Source organism: Sylvia atricapilla, chromosome Z (assembly GCF_009819655.1).
Source record: "Sylvia atricapilla isolate bSylAtr1 chromosome Z, bSylAtr1.pri, whole genome shotgun sequence".
Classification (NCBI taxonomy): domain Eukaryota; kingdom Metazoa; phylum Chordata; class Aves; order Passeriformes; family Sylviidae; genus Sylvia; species Sylvia atricapilla.
In genome coordinates this window covers 29,647,733-29,672,547 of record NC_089174.1, presented here as the reverse complement: position 1 = coordinate 29,672,547, position 24,815 = coordinate 29,647,733, and the positions used below count along the sequence as shown (strand labels likewise).

The 24,815-nt window shown below is 45.6% G+C and overlaps 2 protein-coding genes across 3 annotated transcripts in view; one reads left to right on the top strand and one right to left on the bottom strand.

Moving 5' to 3' along the window:
- Window positions 1-1,894: 1,894 nt before the first annotated feature.
- KLF9 (KLF transcription factor 9) lies at window positions 1,895-16,699 on the top strand. The gene is made up of 2 exons (XM_066339462.1): window positions 1,895-2,902; window positions 13,090-16,699. Exons 1-2 carry the CDS (start codon window positions 2,434-2,436, stop codon window positions 13,320-13,322), a joined length of 702 nt encoding a protein of 233 aa, XP_066195559.1. The 5' UTR covers window positions 1,895-2,433; the 3' UTR covers window positions 13,323-16,699.
- Window positions 16,700-23,691: 6,992 nt separating this feature from the next.
- The window catches only part of SMC5 (structural maintenance of chromosomes 5), a 41,648-nt gene continuing 40,524 nt past the window's right edge, over window positions 23,692-24,815 (bottom strand). The window contains exon 24 of one of the 2 annotated variants that reach the window (XM_066339939.1): window positions 23,692-24,384. In XM_066339939.1, the coding sequence (XP_066196036.1) occupies window positions 24,247-24,384 (138 nt within the window). In that variant the 3' untranslated portion in view covers window positions 23,692-24,246. The remainder of the gene's footprint in view (window positions 24,385-24,815) is intronic. The other variant, XR_010745919.1, reaches the window with a different exon arrangement.

The window sequence follows — 24,815 nt, the reverse complement described above, 5'->3', positions numbered from 1 at the left end:
CTGTTGCTCCTCTGAAGGAAACAGAAGGCTGTAGGCACCAGTACTATACAGAAACCAGACATATATCAACAGCTTTAGTGGTAAAGAAACAACAATACCTTCTGTCCCTCCTTCCTCTCAGACCTGGAGATCACACCTCTTATTCTGCCTGGTGTCTCAAGCACCAGAGGCCAACGGATGCTAGATTAGCTGGGAAAAGTGCTGTGAGAATAGAGTAAGAGTGACTTGCTGACTGATGACTGAGACTTGAAGACCACCTTCTTAGGTACATGTCTCTATTCATGTCCTCTTTGATCCTCACCAACCTACAGATGATCTGCTTACAGACCTAGTATTTTTGTTTTGTTTGTGTGTTTTGGTTTGGGGTTGGGTTTTTTTCTGAGTCACAGCACATAAAACTATTTCAGGCTGATGCCAATTATTCATGGCAAAGGATTATTATTGCTTGAGGTTACACACGGTGATCTAATGTGCTAACATACAAAATGGCTGACATCACTAATTTTTATCTCCTGCAGGAAAAGAACAACACTGCCTCATTTCGGTAGCCATTTCCTCATCATTTCCACATTCAGTTAATGAGATTAATCCATAAAGCTCTTCCCCATTCGGGCCCTGTCTGTCTTTGCAAGGAAGGACACCCTGCAGTTGAGGGCAGCAAGATTTAGTTAGAGACCCTGGCCTGCCAGGACTCCGTGTCCTTGGGATGCAGTTCACAAAAGCAGGGAAAAGCTCCTCTGTCTGACAGGAGTGCTTCTCCATCTAGATGATGATTTCAGAGGCAAATGTGTTACTTTGGCTAATGCTGTAGAGAGGCTCATGTGCATTACTTCAAAGGCAAACTCTTTCTGTTACACTCTCTTCTGATGCTTGTGAAACAGCAAAACACACTGACATACTTGACACCACAGTAATGCTGGCTTAGGGATGATGGTAACTTCTTTTCCTTCTTTTAATTAGTGCTTGATCCAGAAGCCAATTGTTCCCTCCTCTCTGGATGAGCACAGGGCCAGTTAGTTTTCACAATATTCTATGAGCTTTGTGCGTTCGATGCGGCAGGGATGGGAGTGCGTTATTTGAACAGAAACGGCAGGTTTTGGGGATTCGTTTAGGCCGGATGGCACTTAATGGGCGACACGGTAAGTGTCAACCTGACCTTTATTTGTGCCAACAGTGACAAGGCGGCAGACACTATCGTGTGCCTCTGAAACTCTTACCCGGTGACCCCCACCGAGGCACCAGCCCCGCTCATGGTGGGGGCACGGAGGGTTCCCCTCTGCCCCGCCTTACGGAGCCGCCTGTCTCAAGGATGACGCTGCGGCCATGGAGCGCGTATCGCTGCCATAGGGTTTCTCCAGGGGGCTCCGCGGGGTCCCGCTTCCTGCACAGCGCCCGTCCTCCTCTCTCCTGCCCGCGCGGACCGGGGACCCCGTCCCCGGGCAGTACGGGGAGCCTCATCGCGCGGGTCGCGGTGCTGCGGGCAGGGCGGAGGGAGGCAGCCCGGGTTCGCGGCGGGGTCACGGACACCCCGTCCGGGCGGGGCATCCCCGGCGCCCCTCCGCCCTCCCCCGGCCGCGCGCGGGGGGGCCGCGGCCGGAGCGCGCGCCCGCCGCTCCCCGCGCCTCCAAGCGTTGCGCACCTTTCGGGACAGGGCGCCGATTGGCGGGGCGCTGCCAGTGACATCAGCCGGCTCACTTCCCATTGGTCGGCCCGTTGCTGGGACCGTAGGACTTCCAGGGAGCCACTTAACCCGCTCGGCGCCGCCGCCCCGCGCCGCCCCCACCGGGAGCCCCCGCCCGAGGCCGCCGCCGGCTCCTCCGGGCTGCGACCGTGCCGGCGGCGCGACCCCCGCGGAGGGGAGCGGAGCCGCGGCGCCCCCGCCGTACCGCCCCCGGCGGACCCTCGGCATCGCTGCTTTAAGCGGTCGCGGCGGGGCGCCCGGAGTAGCACGCGGCCTGGGGAGGGAACGCGGTGATTGGCGGGGAGGCCGCCCGGCGGACACGCCCCCCCTAGAAAAGGGGCGCCGTGAGTGGTGGGGGGAGAAAGTAAACACAGCCGGCCGGCTCTGCCCGCGGACCGGCCGGGGCGGGAGGGGCTCCGCGCCTGACGTGATGGGCCCCGGCGCGGCCGCCCCCGGGCAGGACCACGCGGGGCGCGGGGCGGGCGGTGTCCTCTCCCCCGGACCCTGCGCCGGACCCGGGCCGGCCGCGCGGGCGGCGCTCCCCCCTCGCCGTCTGCGCGCCGCCCCCGGGGGGCGGCGGTGAAGGACCTGCCCGGCGTCCCGCTATTTATTCGCCCCCACGCCCCCTTCCTCCTCCGCCCCGCTCTTTCCCGCGCCGCGGGCGGGCCATGGCTGGTGGCGGCGCGGTCGGCCCGGTGGACGAGCACTGAGAGCGGACGGAGCCCCCCTTGGCGTCGGGGCGCGGCCGCACCATGTCGGCCGTCGCGTACGTGGACTTCGTAGCGGCGCAGTGCCTAGTCTCCATCTCCAACCGCTCCGCCGTGCCCGAGGCGGCGCGGCTGAAGGTGCCGGGCGAGGTGGAGGCGGCCCGGGAGCTGCGCGACCCCCGCGACGCCTGGAAGGACTACTGCGCCCTGCTGGCCATCGCCAAGAGCCTGCTGGAGCTGAACAAGTACCGGCCGCTGCCCGCCCCCTCCGTCTGCAGTGACAGCGTGGAGAGCCCCGACGAGGACGCGGGCTCCGACAGCGACGCGGCCACCGAGCAGGGCTCCAGCCCGCCCCGCAGCCCCCCGCCGGGGCCGCCCCCCCGTCTGCGCGCCGCCGGGGCCGCCCCTAAGGGGAAGCTGGCGGCCGAGAAGCGGCACAAGTGCCCCTACAGCGGCTGCGGCAAGGTCTACGGCAAGTCTTCCCACCTCAAGGCGCACTACCGGGTGCACACAGGTCAGCGGTGGCGGAGGGAAGGGGGCGGAAGCGAGCGCTTGTCCTCGGATGAACCCGGCCAGCGGCGCGCCCGGCATCCCCGCGCGCCCCCGCTGCCCTGCCGAGGCCGATCTGGCTTCGGGGCTGCTCTTTCTCTCCTTCACGGCCCCCCCGCTCTCCTCCCCCCCCAGCTCTCGTCGGCGCCCCTTGTCCGGCGGGAGCTGGCCGTCGCCCCGGGCGGGGCTGCGGCAGAGCCTCCTGCCGCGCCCTGCCCGCCTCCCACCTGCACCGGCCGGGAGCCGGCCTGGGCCCCGGCGGGCAGATAGCGGGGAGCGGAGCGAACTTCGCGTGTCGGGCGCGGCTGGGAGGATGGCGGCGGGAGATGCCGAATGCGCTCGGGGCGTCGGCGAGGGAACGAGAGGGGCGGCGGGATTCGGGTTTCCTGCAGCTGTAGGCGAACGAGCGCCTGCACCGGGTCAGAACTCGGCGCCTATTCCGCAAGGGAGGCGAGGGCAGCGCAGCCCCCGCCCGCGCCCCTCTCGCTGCTCCAGCCGTCAGAACCCGCCGCCTGGGCCACAGAGTTGGCCGTGAGCTCTGCTCGGTTGCGGGGACTGGACGCCGCGGGGCCATGGAGCCGGAGCGGGGGCTGGCGGCGCTGCCGGTTCGGCTCGGGAGAGGGCGGCGGCGGCCTCTCTCTGCACGTCGGTGAGCGAGCTGCACCTCTGGGGCTGCGGACACACCCCCCTCCGGCGGGCTGGATGGGCGAACTCGGGAAGCGCGTCACCCAAAGCCGGTGTCGGGCGCTCGAGTAGCGGTGGAGCAGATAGCTGCCGGCTGCTCACCGAACCGCCCCGTCGCTGCCCCTTGTCGCGTCCTCGGCACAGGGCATTGAGGCACCCTGCGGGGAGGGCCGAGACCGCTCTTCACGGCGGCAGCGCCTCGCACTTTCGGTTATCGCGATCCAGCTTTGACGCGTTCCACAAGGGCTTCATTCATCAAGCCGTGTGCTCCCGTTCCCGGCCCTTGCCCGGGCGCCTTGGAGGGTGTGGCAACATGGAAACCTGGAAATAAAGCGTATCTGCGGTAGCCTAGTCCCAAGGGGACAGCAGCTGCAGATTTCTCTGTTCGTGTCTTGGTTTTCGTCTCGGTGGGTTTGTGTTTGTTTTTTTTTTGTTGTTGTTGTTGTTGTTGTTGTTTTTAGACCTTCAGTGCAAGTGATTGAATAAAAACGTTTATAGGTCTGAATTGCTCTTGGGACCACAGTGGAGTACAGAAGGCTGCTTTAATAATGTTCTGAATTAAAGGGTTGTATGCAGGAACAGAAAGGAATGAATCAAAAGAGACATACACTGCCAAGACATTTAACGTGCTTCACATCAGTTCTGTCAATGATGGTGTCTTTTGGGTTTTGTCTGTTGGTGGTGATGGTTAGCAGTATAACACAAAATAAGTTATCACCCAAGGAATGTACTGTCAGGCATTGCCGTAGAATTTAATATGGGGTGGGTAGTATATGACCACATGTGAGCTCCTGGCTCAGCTTCACTGGTGTTCACTGGTGTGTCTTGCTCCAGTTCGCTGGTGTGCCTAGGTGTGCACTGTAGAGGAAGAGTGGTGCTGGTTGCCTACTGGTGCCCTGCTGGCAGATCTGCTGGGTGCTTACCTCAAGAAGCTGGAGAGAAGGGGGTAGGATTACTGGATATGGCTCAGCAATGAGCTCTAAGGTTAGACTTTCTCTTTTAACTGGGAAAGAGAATGGTCAGTGGTGACCCTGCGCTGGCCTCATGACCAATGCCAAGGGTTGTTGTGTTACTAGCTCAGAGACTGCAGCTCAGATGCTCTTTTGGAGGCTGAGTGTAACTGGTGCTCTCCAAAATGTTGTCTCATGATCATTTCCATTTACTACCCCATGCTCAAATATTCACCACAATAAGGGAACCAGAATAGATGTTGGCTGAGATAGCATTCTGTGTGATGACATGTAAATTAATGTACTGTACAACCCACACAGCTTGCTGTAAAGCAGTAGTGTTATAATAAGTACTGCTGAAGTGGTATGAGGTTTAGCATGTGCTGCTCACAAGTGGGTGGCCTTAGCTCCAAGCATGAGGCGTTTGACTCAGACACACTGATGTACTGTCATGGTAGTTCTGTATGATTAAAATCACTGCAGACATCCAGGAGTAATGAACTTTCAGAGCTTCCTAATGTGAAGTTAATTGTAGCTAACTGAAATGCTAAACGATACTGATAATGTTAATGATTTTTTATAGATGACAACAATTCCTTAGCAACAGTGGGATTCAGTGGGACCTCTGGAGTTATTGATAACTGTATATTGCAGAACATTAGTGGACTCTCCTTAGTACCATTTTATTTCCTTTTTTCCAAATAATGTCTCTCTCATCTGTCTGCTATTTTTCACCAGGCCACCAATTAGGTTTCTTGCTGCAGTGTGCCTTTAGTGGAAGTAGGTGCACAGCCACCAGTAGAAGCTTCCTGGCCTTAACTTTTTAATATTTAATACCAGTATTTCTATCTTGGAGAATGGCTTAAGAGTTTCTGTTCACACCCCTGAACTTGTGCTTACTCATAGTTCTCTTTATTCATTAATCCTAACAAAGCAAGCTGGGAAGCTCTGGATTCTTCTCTTTCTGTGCAGTGGTTGGGAATCTAAAAGCTCTCGAGCTCATCTTTGGTAGCTTAATGCTAAGCAAGAAACCAAATCAAGGTACAAGGATAGAAGGCAAAAACTTGATGCTCAGAGGTTAGAGGTCTGTATCTTAATAACCGTCCTTTGAACTTGTTGGTTCAAAGGTTCCATACTTCAGATACTAAAAATGTCTATAGAACTGTTTGCTTGAAGTTTGGGCCTTTGATGATAGTGTTGGTTCATTTCCAGAAGGCCCAAATTAGCCATTCATCAGAAATTGTCTTTTGAGTTGATCTTTACAGAAAAAGATCAGCAGATGGCGCTGCATGTCCTGCTTGTGCAAACAGCCCCCTTGTGCTGCTAGGCCTAGGTAAGATCCAAGCCCCGGAAGTGGTACAGAGGTCAGGAAAAGGTGAAGGACCCATCTGACCAAGAAAAAGACAAGCAACAGCAGGTATGCAGAGTCACCTTCAAAATGCATAGAATTCTCTAAATAGGTGGGTTTGGAGCAAGTGTTGTGTAGGGTTATTATTAGCCTCAAAGATAGAGAAGGGGGAACAGCTTAATACAGAGGGATGTGCAGGCCAGAGGATTCCAGGGAAAATGAAGATATACGAAAACAAACTAACAATCTCAGTCAGGAGGCCTGGCCAGGGAGTGCAGGGCAAAGGGCAGGGAGAGAAACTGGTAGGAGAAACAAGCTGTACAAAATTCATGTTTGCTATGGTGTGAATATAATCCAGTTAAAGGGCACATGACCACTGAGACCAGATTTTCTCTGTCTCTCCTTCCTGGCCAGAAAGTTACCATAAAAGTAGCTTGTGAGATTCTTCCTCCTACTGGACATGTATGTATGTACTTGCCTGGGGAGGCTGAGGATTGATAGGAATTTCATATACACATCACATGCCTTTAATTAAGAGTTTAGCTGCTCGAAACCCAGATATGGGAAAAGTTATCCCTCTTCAGCTAGGCTTTTCAGCCAACTGTATCATCATGTAAAGTGGATCCAGACAATGCCAAGAGTTTTGTTACACCAGGCAGCTGAGGCACTCCTAAGTGCTCTTAGCATTTGGCTCTCACCAGCGCTCAGAAGCAGGGCTTAGGAGAGGTGTGAACCCAAAGGTTGACAGTCTGCACAGGGAAGTAGAGGAGCATTTCTAGTAGACAGTAAAAACAGGCACTGCAGCTGCCTGTTGCTGGCATCCAGATATCATGGTGTTGGACCAGACCCTGTATTGGTTTGGTTCAACTGTACTGCTTTGTTATTTGTCTCTAGATTATCTCACTTAACAGATCTACAGATGCTGGTATGTTGACAGTCCTCTGCTCACTGAGATCTTTCTCAGTAATTTTGTTTGAGCATAATCTGAAATTTAGCATTTTAAGACTCTCCTATCCAGCTCATACTATGTCTCTTAGCCACATCCTTTAGAATAGGACCCAAGATCAAAAAGTGGAGGCAACAACCCATTTTTTGTTAAATTCACCGTGTTTTGTTAAATTGCCGTGTGAAATACAGTGGTGAAAATGCACAAATTGCTGGAGTTCTAATGGGCATGTTTCCAGGTCTTGGAGAAACATGATGATACTGACTGGGAGCCTTGCCAGCTGAGTAGGGTAGGCAGAAATCCTCAAGATTAGATTCAAAGTTGTCTGATTCCCAGTTGTTTTGTTTTCTGATAAAAAAAAAAATTAAAGATTTTAAGCAGGTGTGTGTGTGTCACTTGTAGGAAAATGCTCCAGAAAAGTTTATCAATTAAATCAGCATGACAAAGTTCACATGTAGGACAAAGGCAGTGAGTAGGCATTATCCACAAGAGCACAATTCCTGCTTCCAGATGGATGTATTGAAATTGCGGCTTTACAGAGTTCTGCCCACTGTGCTCTGGCATGTGGTGGGTGTCTTTGCTCTTGTTAGCCTGTGTTTCTTGCAGTGCCAGCTGTTAGGATTGCTGCAGGAACTCCTTTGTTCTTCTTTGTTGGCTGCTGTGTTGTTGTGCACCGAGCTGCTGCTCCTGTGCTTCTGGCCTTGAATATCTTCCAAGCCGCAGCTGGAAGAGCAGGGAAGGGCCAATTTAAGATTGAAGAAACAGCATCTGAGGGAGTGATGGCAAAGAAAATTTCAGATGCTTGTTCACTTGTGGTAGTGCAGTTCACCATGTGTATTCAGGTTATGATGAATGTGCACTCTGTAAATCCCTTAAACTTGAGGGGAAAGTCTATTGGAACACTGGCTAATAAATTCAGAGTGAAATACCCAAAGTTATGTTATCTTTCTGAATGCATGTAAAATTGGATTCCTCCTTTCCCCATCAAAGCTGTTTCCTCTTAGCAAGGAAATTTGACTATTCATACAGGACAGGAACTTAAACCCAATGTCCTTTGATCCCAGCTAAGTGCCCTAAGCACCAGGCTAAGGAGTTGTTCTCTCTCCATTGTTCATTTAATATTCAAGTATTACTGCAGAATGGAGGAAGTTCACATGAAGATAAGCCAGAGAAGGAGAAGAGCTAGGAACTTGTCTCACATATCCAAGAACATACTGCTGAGGGCTTTTGTCTCATCTACAAAAGCATAGACTTAGCCCTCTGGTGAGGTTTGGAAAGATCCTTCCTCTCCCAAGTAGCTTACCTGACTCTCTCTCTGTGTATGGAGGCACAGTCCCTCAGAGAAGGCCTTTTGCAACAGTCAAAGAGGTTTGTGCTCTGACAGAGAAGCTGAAAGGGCATCCCTTGCATCTGATACTGTGTCACAGTGGGATAACAGCAAGACAGTATTCCTGGAATTTATAGGCAGCAGCAGCAAGTTGTAGCACGTGGTTTTGCATCTGGACTTTTGAAAGAGACTCAAAACACCTGTATGTCCAAGCAGATGCTGAGTGGTAGTTTTAAGAATATTGGAACATCCTAAATACTTTTTGAAAGCAGCATTTTAAAACCTGTTGTGTTTAATCCCAGGTCCTGGCAGAATAAACCCCTTGCTGGAACCCACCCGTCGCCTGATCTGTTGTGCAGTTGGATGGCCACAGTTTAGTTGTTCTAGAAAGTGTTGGTTTTAGCATATGGTCCCTAACATCCTCACTGCTGATTTCTCTCTGCGCCACTATCTGTACCTGATTGCTATGTGTTTTAATGATCTGATTTTTGAATATCTCAGAAGAGGAAAAAGCTTGCTTTAAAGGCCTCCAATCTGTCTACCCTGAGGATCTATCTTCACCAGAGTATCTTGCATGTGGACATTCAGTCAAAGTCCAGTGTCCCACAGGAAATTCATTTCTCACTCAGGGTGTGTGGGGAAAATAACTGGGGAGAAAAGTGAGAGATACCTGAGGCAGCAGATATTCTGTGTGTATTAAAACCATGAACTGCAGCTCTGAACCTTTTTCATCCATGCATAAAGCATCCATGCATTTTGTGGTGAGAAGGCAGATGACTTATCAGGATACCACTACTACCTGTAGTTATGTTAATGAGTCTGCTTGTGCCCACTCTGTGTTCTTTTTTTCAGAAACCTTTTCTGCAGTGTGGAAAAATCTGAAAAGTCTCAGGGTAGGAAGAAAAAGATTTTTTTTTTGTCTATTCAGGATGAAGTGGACCTACCTCAGGTCATACAAAGTAGCTTGATTATAAAGTTTATACTTGTACAGAAAGAACAAACTAAATATTTGTCATAGAAGGAGGGGAGAAGGAACAAATAAAAAATGACAGGTGTAGCAAGAGGGCTAAGATTAAAAGGATCTGCAAAGACCTTTACATCCATATGGGATTCAAAGTAAGCCAAGGTTACAGGAGCAGGAGTTCTTCAGACTGTAGAGAAGACCTGTGAAGCACCACTATTAACTTATGCTGAAAATAAACTGTTTCTTAGTATGTTTCTTGGTGCCACACATTACAAAGAATGGGAGTCTGCAGATGCACCTGTTTCTATTACCTATAAATCAGTTCTTCATTCACTTTTTACTTCTGTAAGCTGCCCTGAATATATGTGTATATACATACTTACCTCTTTTTTTAAAGAAAATTGTTCACCTCTTGTGTCTGTTGTGTTAGAATCCAATCACACATTGTTTCTAATTATCATGATGTACCACAGAGCTTTCCTTTATCTCTCAATGGAAAATCCCATTGAAGGCATAACTTAAAAAGTCAGCAGCATACAGCCACTGAGGGGAACAGTGTATAACAGCACTGTGTGTTGATGTTTTATTCTGCTGTTTCAAGCTTTAGCATTACTACCCCCAAAACTAAGGGAGAAAAATTGTAACGAAAAGATATGCATTGCCTGAGCTGACACAGAAATCCGTATCTCCAGATGGAGGCAGCACTGGCTTGCATTGCAGCCCTCTAGGCCACTATCTGCCGAGCAGGCATTTGAGCTGCAAGACTTGTTTTCTCAGAGGACTCTTTCACAGACATCTCTGCTGCTGCTTTGAGTGGACAGTTATCACATGCTATCAGCCATCTCTGCCTTGCTTTAAGTGCTTCCTGGAGACACAGTCCATGCCTACCTTGCATCTATTGTCACTGAGGTACCGCATCTTTGGGCTGGTGTCATCCCTTATAGCTTTGTGACCAAGAGAAGCAGTGAATTTCGAGTCTCGGAGATGACCCCTCAGGTCCTGGAAAAGCCTCCCTCGTACTTGTCTCTGCTTCTGAGAAGCATGGAGTTTAATGCATCCAGGTGTCAGGGATTGTGCCTACTTTTCTATAGGCACTTCCAAAGTGACTGTGACAGCTTCTGAAGGTTTGTATTGCTGAAATAGTGAAGCCATTCTTCACTATTGTACTTGGGAGCTCAGCAGTGGATGGGGGGCAGTGCTGGTGGTATCCAGGTGTGTCAAAGGGAGCGTGGCCACCCATTTCTGCCTGTGATCCCTGTTGTGTCCCTATCCTCACGCACAGCAGCTTTCCTGTTGGTAGCCAGGTGTCTCTGCACCATACCAGGCTCCCACAGCTTTTATGTCCTCCTCTGGCTGAGCCCAGGGTTGTTTCCCTGCAGACTACAGTAGCAAAGGCACAGCAGGTGAGGTGATCCTCCAGTGATTCTGAGCAAGCCCTGCCTTTCCCTAAAGCTTTGTGGTTATATTGTATAACCTTAGAGTGCTTTCCGCTGGCATGTGCAATGGATGTTTGGGGTAGCGATGATGGAGGTCATGGTCTTCCTGTCATGTGTCAGACAGAATTTCAGAAGAAAGGCTTCAATTTATCTTCCCACATGAAATTCCAGGAGGGCATGGAGGAGGAGTTTGCTTTCTTTGCTTTCTTGCTTGAGGCAAGATTTCAAACACTTTTAAACACTCAGGTTGGATAGTACCATGCCTAAAATGTAGGTGCTGCTCCCCAAAGACTAGTGCTTGTTTTCCAGCCTAGGCACCAAATATCCTATTTACAGTTGGGCACTTCTGCAGACTGAAGAGCTGTCCTGAGGTAGATGGTTGGAAATGTGGTTTATGGGGATGAGACAGGATGCCTCAGTTGCTCCCACTGCTCTGGAGTGTAAGTGCCCGACACAGAGGCATATACTAGATGGCTCCACGTGTGCAAGATGTATAGCACTCCTCCCACACTCCCAGGGGGAGCAAAAACGCTGTTCTGCACCTCACACTGCCACCTGCCTCCAGGAGCTGTGACAGAAACCATGAGATAGATTGCATAAAAGCAGCACAAGTGAAATGCGTGCCTCAGATGCCAAGGGCTGGCACTGGGCAAGGGTGATGTTGTGAGGCCTCTGTACAGCTCCCAGTGTTGCTCCAGTATCTAGCTGAGGCCATGGCCTTCAGGCACATGTGACCCTACATACTGTTTTAATTAATTTGTTTTATACAGGTGCTGGTTGTTCAGAAGGTCTTCCAACCATGTATAAAAGTGTGTATCAGGGAACCAATAAATGCATTTATATGAAACAAAATAGCCCTGGCTCACAATGATTGGCAGCTCTGCCTCAGGCAGGCAGCTGGCTTGACTTCGTCTGTTCCATCCTTCTCCCCTGCCTAAGAACCAGCACGACCAGGAGGCAAAGGAGGCAAGCACAGGGGCAGCAGCCACAGGGCTATGCTGTGACCTATACAGTCCAACTCATCCAGCTCAGCTCCATGGTACAGGGGTTGGTCTGGAATAGGACAGCAGCCTATTAAGGAGCACAAATAATTAGGAGCCCAAACAGTGAAGTGTTATTCGGGAAGGCTTACTAGGGCTTTCAACACCTCCGGTGTGACTGTGCCTCAGCTGACCTGGCCTGTTCTTATCCTTCTTTGGCCTTTTGGATGCCATCAGTGAGTCCCTTCCTGCAACTCTACCATACTTTCTACTAATTGTTGGCCTCCTGGCTTCAGGGCAGTTCATTCAAGTCTATAGCTTTTTCTCTCTGCTTTTGTGTCTGGGGAGAATTCCAGGACCCACTTTGTAAATCACTCCTTTTTTGTTGAACTGTGAATATAAAATGAGCTCACCTATTGTGCCAAAACTCACAGTACCAAGAAATACTGGAGTTCCTAAGTTTCTTTCCAACTCTTCTAGGCTGGAAAACTCCTATGATAGTTTTTATATTTCATGGTTGACTATAAATAGCTGTCTTAGAGGTGCCATTCATATTCCCTTCAGGAAGCTCTGAAGAAAGTAAATCAAGGCATCAAACCTGTAGCAGTGCATGGTGGAAAGCTTTTATGTGAACTTAAACACCTTCAGTTTCCATCTCTGCTGTATACTAGGGTCAGCCTTGTTGCTCCAGAGGCACTGTGTTTGTGCCTGAAGGCAAAGCCTGTGCAACCCACAAAGGTGAACTGTAGGCACGTGGAGCACCCTTCAATACTTGCACCCTTGTTTTGTAAAAGCAGAGCTGTGGTGGTGTTTAGGTTAAGGTGTTTGGGTTTGTTTTTCATCACTATAGCAAACATTTATTCTGATAGAATATGAATAATGAGGTGTATTTCCTGTCTTCAAATCAGCTGTCTAAGAGATTGATACTTGCTGGAACACCTTGGATTTCCAGAGGGAGAAGGGGAGCATGGGACTTCCCTCTGTAGGTGCAGCAGTTTTGCCATACATGTTTGGAGTCCTGAGGCTTCACTGTTCTTCCCCATGCCTCCCTGCTCAGTTCTTCCTAGTCTGGAATGACTTGTCCTAGGTGAAGGATTTTTTTTTGCATCATTTTGCATCATTTTTCATCATCTACAAATAATTCAGTAGAATGGAAGTCTCAGAAGAATAATTCTGGCATACCTTTCCCAAGCTACTGTAGTGAGACCAACATGATAAACATACAGGCACAGGCAGAGCTCATCTGTTGTTTTGACAGTCTTCAGGTCATGTAAGGTTTCTCCACTAGAATGTGAGTTTCATGCATTTGGAGGGGTTTTTGGCTTCTACTTGAGGTGAGACTGAAACCTGATGAAGTGAGTTATCAACAACGCCACAGACGCTGGCACCATGGCAGGAAACAAAAGCAGCTTTTTTCCCTCAGCAGCATGTTCTCTGGCTCCTCAGAAAAGCTGGCATGTGCCAATCTGCATTACCCCTGCCACCCTAAATCTCTTGTTATCCTTTCTTCCCTACAGGTGAGCGACCATTCCCCTGCACGTGGCCTGATTGCCTTAAAAAGTTCTCCCGCTCTGACGAGCTCACGCGGCACTACCGAACCCACACTGGAGAGAAACAGTTCCGGTGCCCCCTCTGCGAGAAGCGATTCATGCGGAGCGACCACCTGACCAAGCATGCCCGCCGCCACACCGAATTCCACCCCAGCATGATCAAGCGATCGAAAAAGTCCAGCTCCAGCAGCTCCTCGTGAAGGCAGGTTGGGCCTGGGGGAGGAGTGGGGAAGAGGCAGGCTGTGGCGAGGATGCAGGCCGTGGTGCCAGAGCATGAGCATCCACTGCGGTGCTGGTCACCCTCGTTGTCCAAAAGCACATGTAGCTGGCATTAAAAAAAAAGTACTCAGTATCTCCCTCCCCATCTTCCATCTCGTGGCTCTGCCCTGAGAACAGTCTGGAACAAGTGGAGCGTGGGGTGAGAGGAGGGAAGGGGCAGCCAGCGAGGAGGCGACCACCTCTTCCAATGTAATGTGTTGATACTGGTGTACATACATATGACTGGGCGGTCTGGCCTGTGCCACCACAGTAGCATGACCCCAAAGTCTTTGTGATTGCTGTGTCATGAACATGTTTTGTTGAACAGTGTAATGCTGCTTGTATTTAGAGTCTGTTAAGTAAAAACACTTTCCGAGTCACATTAACTCAGATAAAAACTCCATAGCACATTGTAGAAGTGGGTTTACTTCTGTGTATCTTCTGCGATCCTGCATTTAAAGAGACTATTAAGACAAACATTACATATGTTAGCAATAGTATCTGATTGATATACTGAGATAAGGTGAATTTATACTAAATAAGGCCCATTAAAGTAAATAGGTATTTTTACTTTTTCTTTGTATTAACTATACTTTTGAATATCAGCTGGACTTTTCCAGTAAAAACACGTATGATTCAAGAAGATACTTAAAGCAAAAAAGTCCCCATAAAGAGCTCAGTAATTTTCTGACTGTGTGTGTATTTAGCTCTTTTATTCACTTACCTAGAAAAATACAACTCAGCTTAGGTAATGTGGAGGGCATGTGGGAGCTGAAGAATATGTCTCTCATATGATCCTATACTTTACTTGTCAGTAATACAGTACTGTACTAAAGAAATGCCACTAACAGTGCTTTATTCTTCTGTGGTTTGTTTGAGTGGGTGCACAAAGCAGCTACCATCTTTACAAACTGCTGCTTTTTAAAAGGCTTTTTCTCTTCCTACACTTGCCTTAAAGATTTATTCTCTTCATACGATGGCCTCACTCCCTTGGAGTCCAAGGGAGTTGTGTGTGTTTATGGAGAGAGTAGACCTTTTCTTAAGAGCACTCTGTTAATGGAAAGACCTAAAATTACTGCAAGGAGCACTTTGGAAGGGCTCCTGTATCTCTTGATTGCTCTTTCTCTGGAGTATGGGGGAATACCACAAGCTAATTTGAAATACAGAAGGTGTCTTGTAATACTCCTTTATGACATAAGCTTCTCTTAGTACTTTGTACCTGTGTCATGCATGGCACATCAAATGCTGATAAAAACAATGTTTACTTTTATTTTAAAGCTATTTTTTGATCCTTAAAAGGTGCAGCAAGATCACTGAATGAAAACTTTCAGATGTGCCCATTAGTGAATATTTCAATTTTTTTAATGTTAAAAAGCGTGAAATTTAAGAGGTTATCGGTGACATACTTTTCCCCTCCCCAGTTACATAAAGGGGGAGAATTCTGTTTACACATTATTTTTTTCCAGAGATGTTCTTCTGTTTTGTTTTTACCCCTTCCTCCAGAAGAGGAAGGTGAGGTGCAGCCCTACTGCAGAGACATAGGGCCAGATTAATTTTGTCAGTATTTACACTGAAACCCAAAATGTTTCCACTGCAGATGAATTTAGGTCATCTTGTAAAATTCTGTACATAAAAGATCTTGTTAGCACACCTGCAATTATAGTATCTTACTGTTTTATCTGATAAAAAGCTTGCTTCCTATAAACAAACATAAAAAATTAACTCGGAGAGTAGAGTGTTTTCCTCTACAGTTGTATATGGCTTTCAGCATTAGAAATCAGTTTGCATACTGTGTTTTTACCTGTGTAGTTCATGATAGATTTTGTCTATGTAAAGAGAACTTCTTTTAAAGCATTGGGGATATTGAACAGTCTGTGGAATAAAAAGGGATGTGTTTTCTTCAGTGAAAACATCAGGAAACCAAGCACACTTTCTACCTCCGTTTCAGCTTTTTGAAACACTTATGTTAGAAACCAAACTTTAATTTCTTGTATTCAGATTGAGTCATAGAGACATGGGTTCTTTGTAATAAAAGCTGGTAGTGTTGGTGTTTCTACTGATCTGGAAATATAGGAAGTGTTCTGCTTACCAGTACTTTCAATGCTGCCTTGTGGAGTATGGTCAGTTTCAAGAGCAGCCCGATGAGATTCAAAGGTGCATCTATGTTCATCTTTGTTCTTCTCTCTGAAGATCAAGCTAGATTTCAAGTCTCTGTCCTGCAGTCTGGATTGTTGCCATTTTGTGGGACAAATGCAGCACCCGGAAAACTAAAGCCTTGATCCTGTGAAATACAAGACATCCTCACATCCAGTCAACCACAACTAGAAGCGACAGCTGATAAGCAGCTCCTAAATCAGTATGTAAACGTTTTGATGGCTTAGCTACCAGGATTAACTGATATATGGAAGTAAATAGCCAGCTTCATGGTTTCCATGTTGTGTATTTGGGGAAGAATGCACACTTAAAGAAACGTTCCTGCAAAGTCTGAAATAGGTGGGAGGTACTTTAGTCTGTGGGACAATGGGACATGCAAGGCATGTGTCACCACTGCCAGAGACAAAATCCTGTTTCTGAAAAAAACCCTTCCTAAATGGTAATGTATGCTGTATTTCAGCATTGGACAGATGGGATTAATGTGATTCATTAATCACTAACAGAATGCATTGGGAATTACCAGGTTTGGGGATATCATTGTACTGTTTTGTTAATTTGGTTTGGTTTTTTTTTTTTCTTTCAGTAAAAGCAAGCAATGGCTTTAACACCTAAAACAAACTGCAGGTTAGATCCTTGCATCTTGAAGTTAAGTTTTGAATAGTGTTGCAAGTGTTGGAAAAGAAAAGGAAAATCAGGTTCTCTAATACTGTATGTACTTGTACTATTTTGGAAGTACTTAATAGCGCTGAAGTTAGGACAGCTCCTCTCTTTAATTAAGAAAGTCCATTAGTACAGAGAAGTCATGGATTTAAAGATATAGCTATATAACATAATTCTTGAACTTTTTTCATGACTGACATTACAGATCTGTTTTCAGCTTGCAGATGGACTTAGGCCAGCATACACCAGACTGGACACATACTTCAAAATGCTGTTCTACAAACCAGTGATCTGTAACACTGTAAAATACCAACTCCCAGCAGTTTAATCAGTTTTATTTTTGTACAGTATTCGTATTCTTTATAAGTTATTTTGCTGTCCTGTTTTGTAAATCACATGAAATTGTAGAAAAAGGAAAAGAAAAAAAAAAGTAGGCATAGATGTTTTTGTACATATGTGTATATATATTGTCCAAATAAAGAAAAATGGAATAAAAACCCCAGAAGTTGTCTTGAGTGACTGGAGTCATGCAGTGGTCATGTAAACCAGCCTGAATGACTATAAAGAAAATACTGCGTATTTATGGAGTCCATGGTTTGAGCAGTGTGTGCACCAGTTTCTAAGGTCTTAGTGTTGCTAGCCATCGTTTAGCTTGGGTTGTTTTCCTCATCTTTTCCAGGATGTTTCCCCAGGCATTCCTTCTACCAACATAGCAGGGAGACAGACACATCTTATACTCAGGAAAAAGTGTCCCAGCACCTGTGTGTTCGAGCTCCCAAGAAGTCTGTCTTCACTGCCCCATGGCTTTTGAGCTCAAGGTGGGGCTCTCCCTTACCCTGTGCAGCTGCTCAGTGAGCAAATGATGCTTCAGTGTGCGGCCACACTACTGCCTTGAGCTTTCCATGACTTTGGAGGGTTCCCTGGTGCATGGGGATAAAAAGCATCTGCTTGGCCTCTGAAAGAGGGAAAGGCAAGGTACTCTGTGCCAAAAAGCTCCCTGACATACACGGTCAGAGTTATTGAAAGCAACTGCTTACACGAACTAACTTAACCTGGTACATGGGTATGGTGCTAGGATATGACTGCAAGATGAGCCCTGGACCTGAGGGAACATGTAACCTTCCAGTAATGCAGGCAGGGACAAATGGCTTGAAGATTGCCATCTGCAGCTGGAACAAAATTTGTAAGTAGCTTCCAGATTTGACTTCATGCTGAGTTGGAGTTTTCTCTTCTTGTGTTGGATGGCTAAAGAACAGATGAAAAAAGCTCAGCATAATGTTTTTTTTATTCAGCTTGTCACTAATTTTATGAATAAGGGACAAAGGAATGTGGCACTGGCCTCACTCCCTTTGCAGTCCCATCATATAAGACTTTCCACAAATTCACCATTCATCTTAAACCTTTTAAGGTTTTAGAGCTGTAATTTGAACAGCTACCAAAATCTGCCTAATGTAGAGAAGGCCTTAGAAGGATGTTTCCAACCACTGAGATGTAGTGCATCGTATGGCAGAGTGTCTCCAGGAGGGGTATAAATTTTTACTAGAAATGGATTCATCATCCAGTCCTGAGTGCACCACAGAGGTGCTGGCAGTAGTAGCATGGCGAAGTGTGACCCTTAACAGAGACCTGCTGATTCTGAGAGCAACAAGGTTGTAAGGGTTTCCTGTATTTCCATTTCTCCTCTCTGCCAAGGAAAAAAGAAAGGAAACTAAAGTCTAGTTAAATGCCTGCAGAGTGGTTCAGAAAGCCACATACAAGGAAGGTTGGCTTTCTAAATTTGCCTGCTGAGTGACTTGGATAATTGTGATCTCCATAAAAGTCTGTAACAATGTTGTCCAGCACTCACTCTTCCAGGGCTAAAGTTTGCAAGGTTTCATTTATGCATCAGAGCTCTGTAACAACCCCTACGTTTTTAATGACTTTTGGTTTGGAAACAAAACCTCTTTCAGGTTGAGCTCCTCACACTGCTCAGCCACATCAGAAAAATTTCTTCAGCAGTAACTTAATGCAAGTGCCCAATTATCAGAACACTCTACTTACTCGAGTACTCTTTATGGAATTCCCTTAAAGCAGAGGAATGTTTCTGAATAGCAAGAATTTTTCAGCTACCATGCTTTCACTGCCATGCTCTCCTCAGCTGAGAAACTCTCTGACCCCTAAGACACCTCCTCAAACACTTCCACAGGTATTGTGGAAATCTTCCCATGTCAAAAAGACTGCCACCAGTTCTATCCCTTAACAGACATTTAATTCCCACAATATTTCTGGCTCATCCATGGCTTTCAGGGTGAGCTAAAGTCCCTATTGCTTTCAGCTTGTATTTCTGAAACTGCTACAACTGTTGCTGCATTTTTACTGGCTTATGACCCTCAATTGATAATTGATAATTGATAAACACCCCATCACTATACATATCAAACCTCATCAGTCTCTGTTTCACACTGTCTACTGCCTCTTAGGTCACATGCCTGTGTGTCTATACAGCAAAACACAAGGTACAACACAACTAGAATGTGTAAACCCCAGCATAAGGAGAATCACTGACTACATAAGGGCAGTTCACCACTACAAGTTCCAAAAACGCCTTCTTGGAATTCTGAACACATGGAGAAAGAAACCAAAGAACACAGACAATATCAGAGCCCTTCCAACACTGTGCTAAAATGGTCCACAGAACAGTCTTGGACTTTCTCAATGGTTTTTTCTTTTTCTTCTGGCTAATGGGCAAGGACCACAAAGACAGCAGCAAAAGTTTCAGAAGACAACAGATGTAAAGTATATTAGAGTTTTCCACATACAGCAGTGTGAGCTCTTCTACTGTTAATGACTGCTTTGGTGGTCTTGAACAGTGTTTCCAAGTAGAAAGAAGATTTTTGGGCCTATGAAAAGCCCAGGCATAACTGCTCTGTCAAAAAACAGAAGGAAAAACCACAGTTGCATTTCTAGTCTGTGCAATGATAGTGGCAAATCACTGCCTCTGCTTTCCTGCATTGCATGAAATAAGCCAGGCCTTATCTAGAAGCTAAACTACATTTAACTCTTACATCTAATGCACCATGTTTCTTTGTGGTATTATTTTTCAAAATACTCATCAAAGGGGACAGCCTTACTGTACATTTATTCAAACTGAAATAAAGGATTCTCCCTAATATAAGCTACTGCAATGATTTTTCATGAACATACTGATTCCTGACATACTGATACTTAGGGAATTGAATGCACACTGGAACTGTAGGACTTTAAATATATTAGCACAAAGCCAGTATTTTAGACAGCAATTTGTATTTTAAAAACTACAAAAATTATGACTAAGAAAGTTCTTTGTGGACAGTACAGTTCAGTTCAGAAGCGAACCTAAAGTGGAACGAGATTCCTCAGCCACCGAGGCCCACAGAAAAGTGTAAAATCAGTGGCTTTTCATCTGACCAATCCTTTAAGCATCACTGCAGAACAACAAAGTGATGCTGTTACTCTTGGTGGTATCAGAGAAGCCCCTCTGCACTCCTTGTACTGATCATCTGCTTTGGATTTACACTGCGTAATTCCTCAGGAAAACGAACAAAACAAGTAAAAACCCTGCAAAAAAACCCAATCCACCAAACCAACCAACAATAAACCCACAAAACCCAGCCATCAAAAAAAAAAACAAAAACAAAACCACAACCCTTTATTGTCCATGAAAAACCTATTACATGACCCAAACTGAGGAAAACCACTGTTAACGGAGTGCAGTTAAGGTCAAGCTGTGTAATGTCTACAGCTTTGGTTATAAATTGAGAAGGGTGAATTGGACCTTTTTCCTCTTTAAATTACATGATCCAGATTTACTTTGAACCATCCATGTTACATGTTACCTGTGAATGTACTTCTGCTTTCTGTTCTTTTCCATGGCTCCTTGATATCTTCTACCACCATCTTCTGATTATCATCTCTTCCCTGTGTCTTGCTTCCTGCAAAATCAGCTTTGTCCACTACTATGCATGGTTTCTTATCCCCAAAGAAATGAAGTCTGTCATTCCTTTCCAGCTAACTTGACACTCATCACTGTGCTTTCCAAAGAGGTCAGTCTGTGAGCGGGTGACTTGCTCTTCTATGAATACACAACAAGCCAAGATATTTGCCAAGATCTCCTTTAGCTCTGGGTGCAAAAAATGGCAGCTGTAATGTCACATTTTGAGACCAACACACTATATTGTTGTGGGCTGTCCTGGTTTAGGGCAAATTTGGGAGGAAACCTCCGAATGGGGTCCCTCTGGAGAACAAACTCAAATGGCCCCTCCCCACAGCTGGTCCAGGAAAAAGAACTTCCTCAGAGAAAACTGGAAAAATTATTTATTTAACAAACAAAATGCCCGCAAGCATAAGGAATGAATAATATGAAACAATAAAACCTCTTGCCGCTCCAAAAAGAGATGGCAAAACTGAGAGAAGTCCTTGCCAGGAGTTGGCTCTCTCAGCTTTTTATCAGTTCCAGTCTCTTTGGTGCTGGAAAATGCCGAGGTCCAGGCCCCGGTGGGCCGCCGACACGACCCCAGTCCTCCTCTGGGTTTTTCAGTCCAGAGCAGATTTAAACAGTCCAAACAAAAAGGAAAAAAAAAAACAGTCCAGGAAGCTTCTTTGCCTCAGCTAGCTGAACTAACTAAAAGGAAAAAAAAAACACCTCTCTCTGGCTGCTGTCCGTTCATCCGATGAACACATCGTCCCGAGGAAGAAAAAAATGCCGAGGAGTGAACATTGTTTTTCAAAACAAACTGCATGCTTCCTCTTTCCCTGATTCACTCTCAGAACCAGTCTTAAAGGTACATAACTCAACATACATCACACACAGAACAGATGATTGGAGATATAGACATCATACCGTTACTCTAGGACATGGGCTAATCCTGGACAGCAGCTCAGGGCCACACAGCCACTCTCTCCCATGGAATAGGTCACAGAATCAGAATGGTAAAAGTGAGAAAACTTCTGGGTTGAGGGAAAAAACAGTTTAATTTGGAAAGCAAATCTGTGTGCTCAAGCAAGGCAAAACAAGAAGTCATCCATTATTTTCCATCAACAGGCAGGTGTTCAGCTATTCCTCCAGAAAAGCAGGGCTCCACCACACACAGCTGTTACTTCAGAAGAAATAACTCCAAACACCCCTCCTTCTTCCCCTAGCTTTTACTGCCAAGGACAATGTCACACAGCACGACACAGCCTTTTGGTCAGTTGTCCACCTGTATCCCCTCTCAGCTTCTTGTGCTAGTGGGGCAATGTTACAAACAGACAAGGCATCAGTGCAGAACAAAGCACTGCCCAGCAATAGCAAAAGCATCCCCATGTAACCAACAAGGCTCTGGTCATAAAACCAAAACACAACCCCATACAAATTTCTATGAAGAAAATTATCCCAGCCAAAAGCAGTACAACTGTCAAAAAAATCCCATTTGCCTAGTGGGGGTAACAGATCAACAGAAGAAAGACTGGGGAATTACTTCCAAGAGTAACTGGACAGCAGATTAGTGGAAAAAAGCTGGAGGAATTTGGTGGAAAGCATAAAGATGGGAATTGGTATACACCAATACACCAGAGGATAACACCAGTGAGAAAGAGCTGAGCCACATGAGAGTTTGGTATGTAGGTTGCTGTAGTGCTGCTTATCACCTTCTGCCTCTACTGTTGCTACTGATCCTTACTTTTCCATGCTTTCCCTGCTGGCTTTCCACATTGCTAGAGTCAAGCCTGAAAAGCTTTCAGTGACTAAAAATAGCTGCTTTCTACACTTACCTCCTCTCTCCCTACCAGTTCACCCTTGTCAATGGCTGAAGTTAGCACCCAAGTAAAATGAGGTTATAGCAACTACAAGATCAGCCCTTGCTACAAAAAAGTGCCCTTCACCCAAGCCATTGGAATACACAAAGGACACTGGATCAATGAGCCTCATAGAAGCATGGCATTTGGCAAGCCTAGTCTGGGTACAATAGCATAGAAACAGTCGTGTGATAATCAGATGTTTAGGCAGGAAGAATTTTTCTTGGAGCAGAGGAGGATTTAACTCCCTTCCACATACCCTCTGTCTCACAAATTATAGTGTACTGAATTGTGGTTTTATTCCTAATTAGTAAGGTATGGGGGGAAAAAAATGCTTCCAGAACAAAAAGTTCTAGGAAAAGTAATTTTGGACACTGTGTTTCAGTGAGTCAGAAGTGAAGAAAGTAATTCCGGCTCAGTTATTTACAGAGAAGCTAGACTGCCAAGGTTCCCCCTCTCCTGCTTTGCATGATGTAGCTCTTCTGTCAGACACCTCCCATCAGACACTGTGCCAGTCTGTCCTGGTTTAGGAATGGTACTCCCCAGTTCTTGCTCCCACAAGACTCTCCAAACCAGACACCACTCCTTTGCTCCATTTTCCCCTCCCCCTGCAGTGTGCTGGAGAGGACACCTGGAGGCACAAAAGACAAAGATCACAGGCTGAGAGAGATAAAAACTATTTACTGCAAACAGCAATGACATTAGAGCCAACGGGTATCAGCAACAATCCTAATGACAGAGGGTAAAGGATAAGAAACCATTCACATGGAGAAACCCCCAATAATAGACAACTTTCAAGAAGACTTTTAAAACCAAGGTCTTTCAACACAGTGGACAGACAGGCCTGTAGCCTCAATTATGTCAAAGATACTCTGCTGAGCAAATTAACTCCAGACCACAGCCTGAGTCTCCACACTTTTATATCTTCCGTTCAGTACTTGTGTTGGGACTCTATAATGATCATAGAAACTACTCCAGGAACTCATTTCAGTCAGACAATTCCACTGACCAACACTGGCTCGCATTAACAAGATGTGTGGTTCTCTACTGCACTGAAGGCTCATCTATCTATTCAAAAGAACGATTACAGTACTTACCCTTTAATATCTAAAACTGTCCAGATTCCACCTCGTATTTTGTAGTGGGTTATTTTATTTCAAATACTTGAATTCAAAGCCTGACATACCAGTTTCACTAGCAAGGTTCATTGCGAGGATGCTGTTACGAAAAACACCCACTCAAAGCAGACATCAAATTGTTGAATTTTACTTATTTAATAGTTACCTTAATAAACAGGAGTTTATTTTAGGTGTTCAACATTCTGTTGTAACCTGCATTTTCAAATGTTTAGCAGCTATGGCGCCAACAGTCTCTTAAATTTTTTATGACTTTCTGTTGAAAAGCAATTGACTGTACAAATCATGCAGCTGACCCCTTGTAAAATGCTCCTGTCAAATCCGCATATATTTTCTCTATTGCAAAACTGTATCAAGTTTTACTTAGAAAAATTAACACACAAGAAATTATATATTGCTTAGTTTTACTTCTGCAAGCTCACTAGCTCAATGCCTCAGGAAGTTCTGGAATTCTGTTAGTCTCCTTGCTAAGAGACTTGCTAGAAAAACCTTGTCCTTTGAGCTCTACGAAGTGAAATATTACTATATTTCCTCATTAATTTTGAGAGAAAGTATTTACTCAAGAACAATATATTAATAGAATCATATTATTTATTTTAATTTCAGGTTTATTTTTACAAAACAAGCCATTACAAACCATTCTTTTTCTACAGATCACCTGAATTATTTTTAGAAAATTGCAGTTCAATAGGGAAATGGGATAATATCCATATCTGTGGTGAAGTAAAATTATTTATCAAAAGCAAATTCCAATTTTTGGAAAAAAAAATGCAATCTCTAAAAAACAACAGTCACAGAATAAGTCCAGGATAATACAGAAAAAATACCTGGCCTTCTGATGCTGCATTAACAGATAGAATAGAAAAAAAAAAGGAATTTTTTATTTAAACCTACTATTGAGAAAAGTAGGTTATTTGGAGAAAGTGACCACTATGAAAGACTTGAAAAAGAAAATCATGCATTTCAAATGTGTCAAACATTTGTGTAAGTTTTAAGAACCAAAGTTCTCAATTATCAATTCTTTGAGGGTTTTCCTCTTTGACAGTTACTGAATTCTTGAAAGCCACATTTCAAGAAAGATATATAAAATATTTCTGTAGAACTATGTATCTATAGCTATATACCACTATTCATTCATCCTTAAAAGCCGCCGATGGCGTCTCTTGATGCGCTTCAAGTTCCATTTGTGTGTTTCCAGCATAAACGTTCCATTGTAGACAAGCAGCACAGTCACCTTCTCATGGTAAGTGAGATTCTGCAGGAGCTGGTGAAAAACACAGAAACAGAAGTCAAAATAGCTAGATATTCCCTATTATCTAAAAAAGCTGAAGAAGATCTGTAAAAACACTTAGATCTCAAAAATATCACTATACTAGGATTACAGCCTGACAAATGAAGTGAATTTGCTCCTAGAAACCTGCTCAAACACACTCATTCTTCAGCTATTCTTATTAGACAAAAATCATCGTATCTAATCTGTGCCTTCTTGCTGCGATCAATCTCACTGCTTTTTTGCTGTTTCCAGAGAATAACTCCACTCCTCTGTGAGCACAGAATAATGTTTTTTCCCCACAGCAGGACAGGAGATAGTAACTGTACCCAAGTAAATCTATATCTCTCTTTAGCCTTGTGTTTATTTATGCTAAGCAATTTCCACTAGTGGAAAGTCAGAACAAACAAAATTACTTAGAAGTT

What these genes read in the sequence shown, in the direction of transcription:
- KLF9 (XM_066339462.1), top strand. Translation starts at nt 2,434, where the DNA reads ATGTCGGCCGTCGCGTACGTGGACTTCGTAGCGGCGCAGTGCCTAGTC. An exon ending in GCACTACCGGGTGCACACAG is followed by an intron (nt 2,903 to 13,089) that starts GTCAGCGGTGGC and finishes TCTTCCCTACAG; the next exon opens with GTGAGCGACCATTCCCCTGC.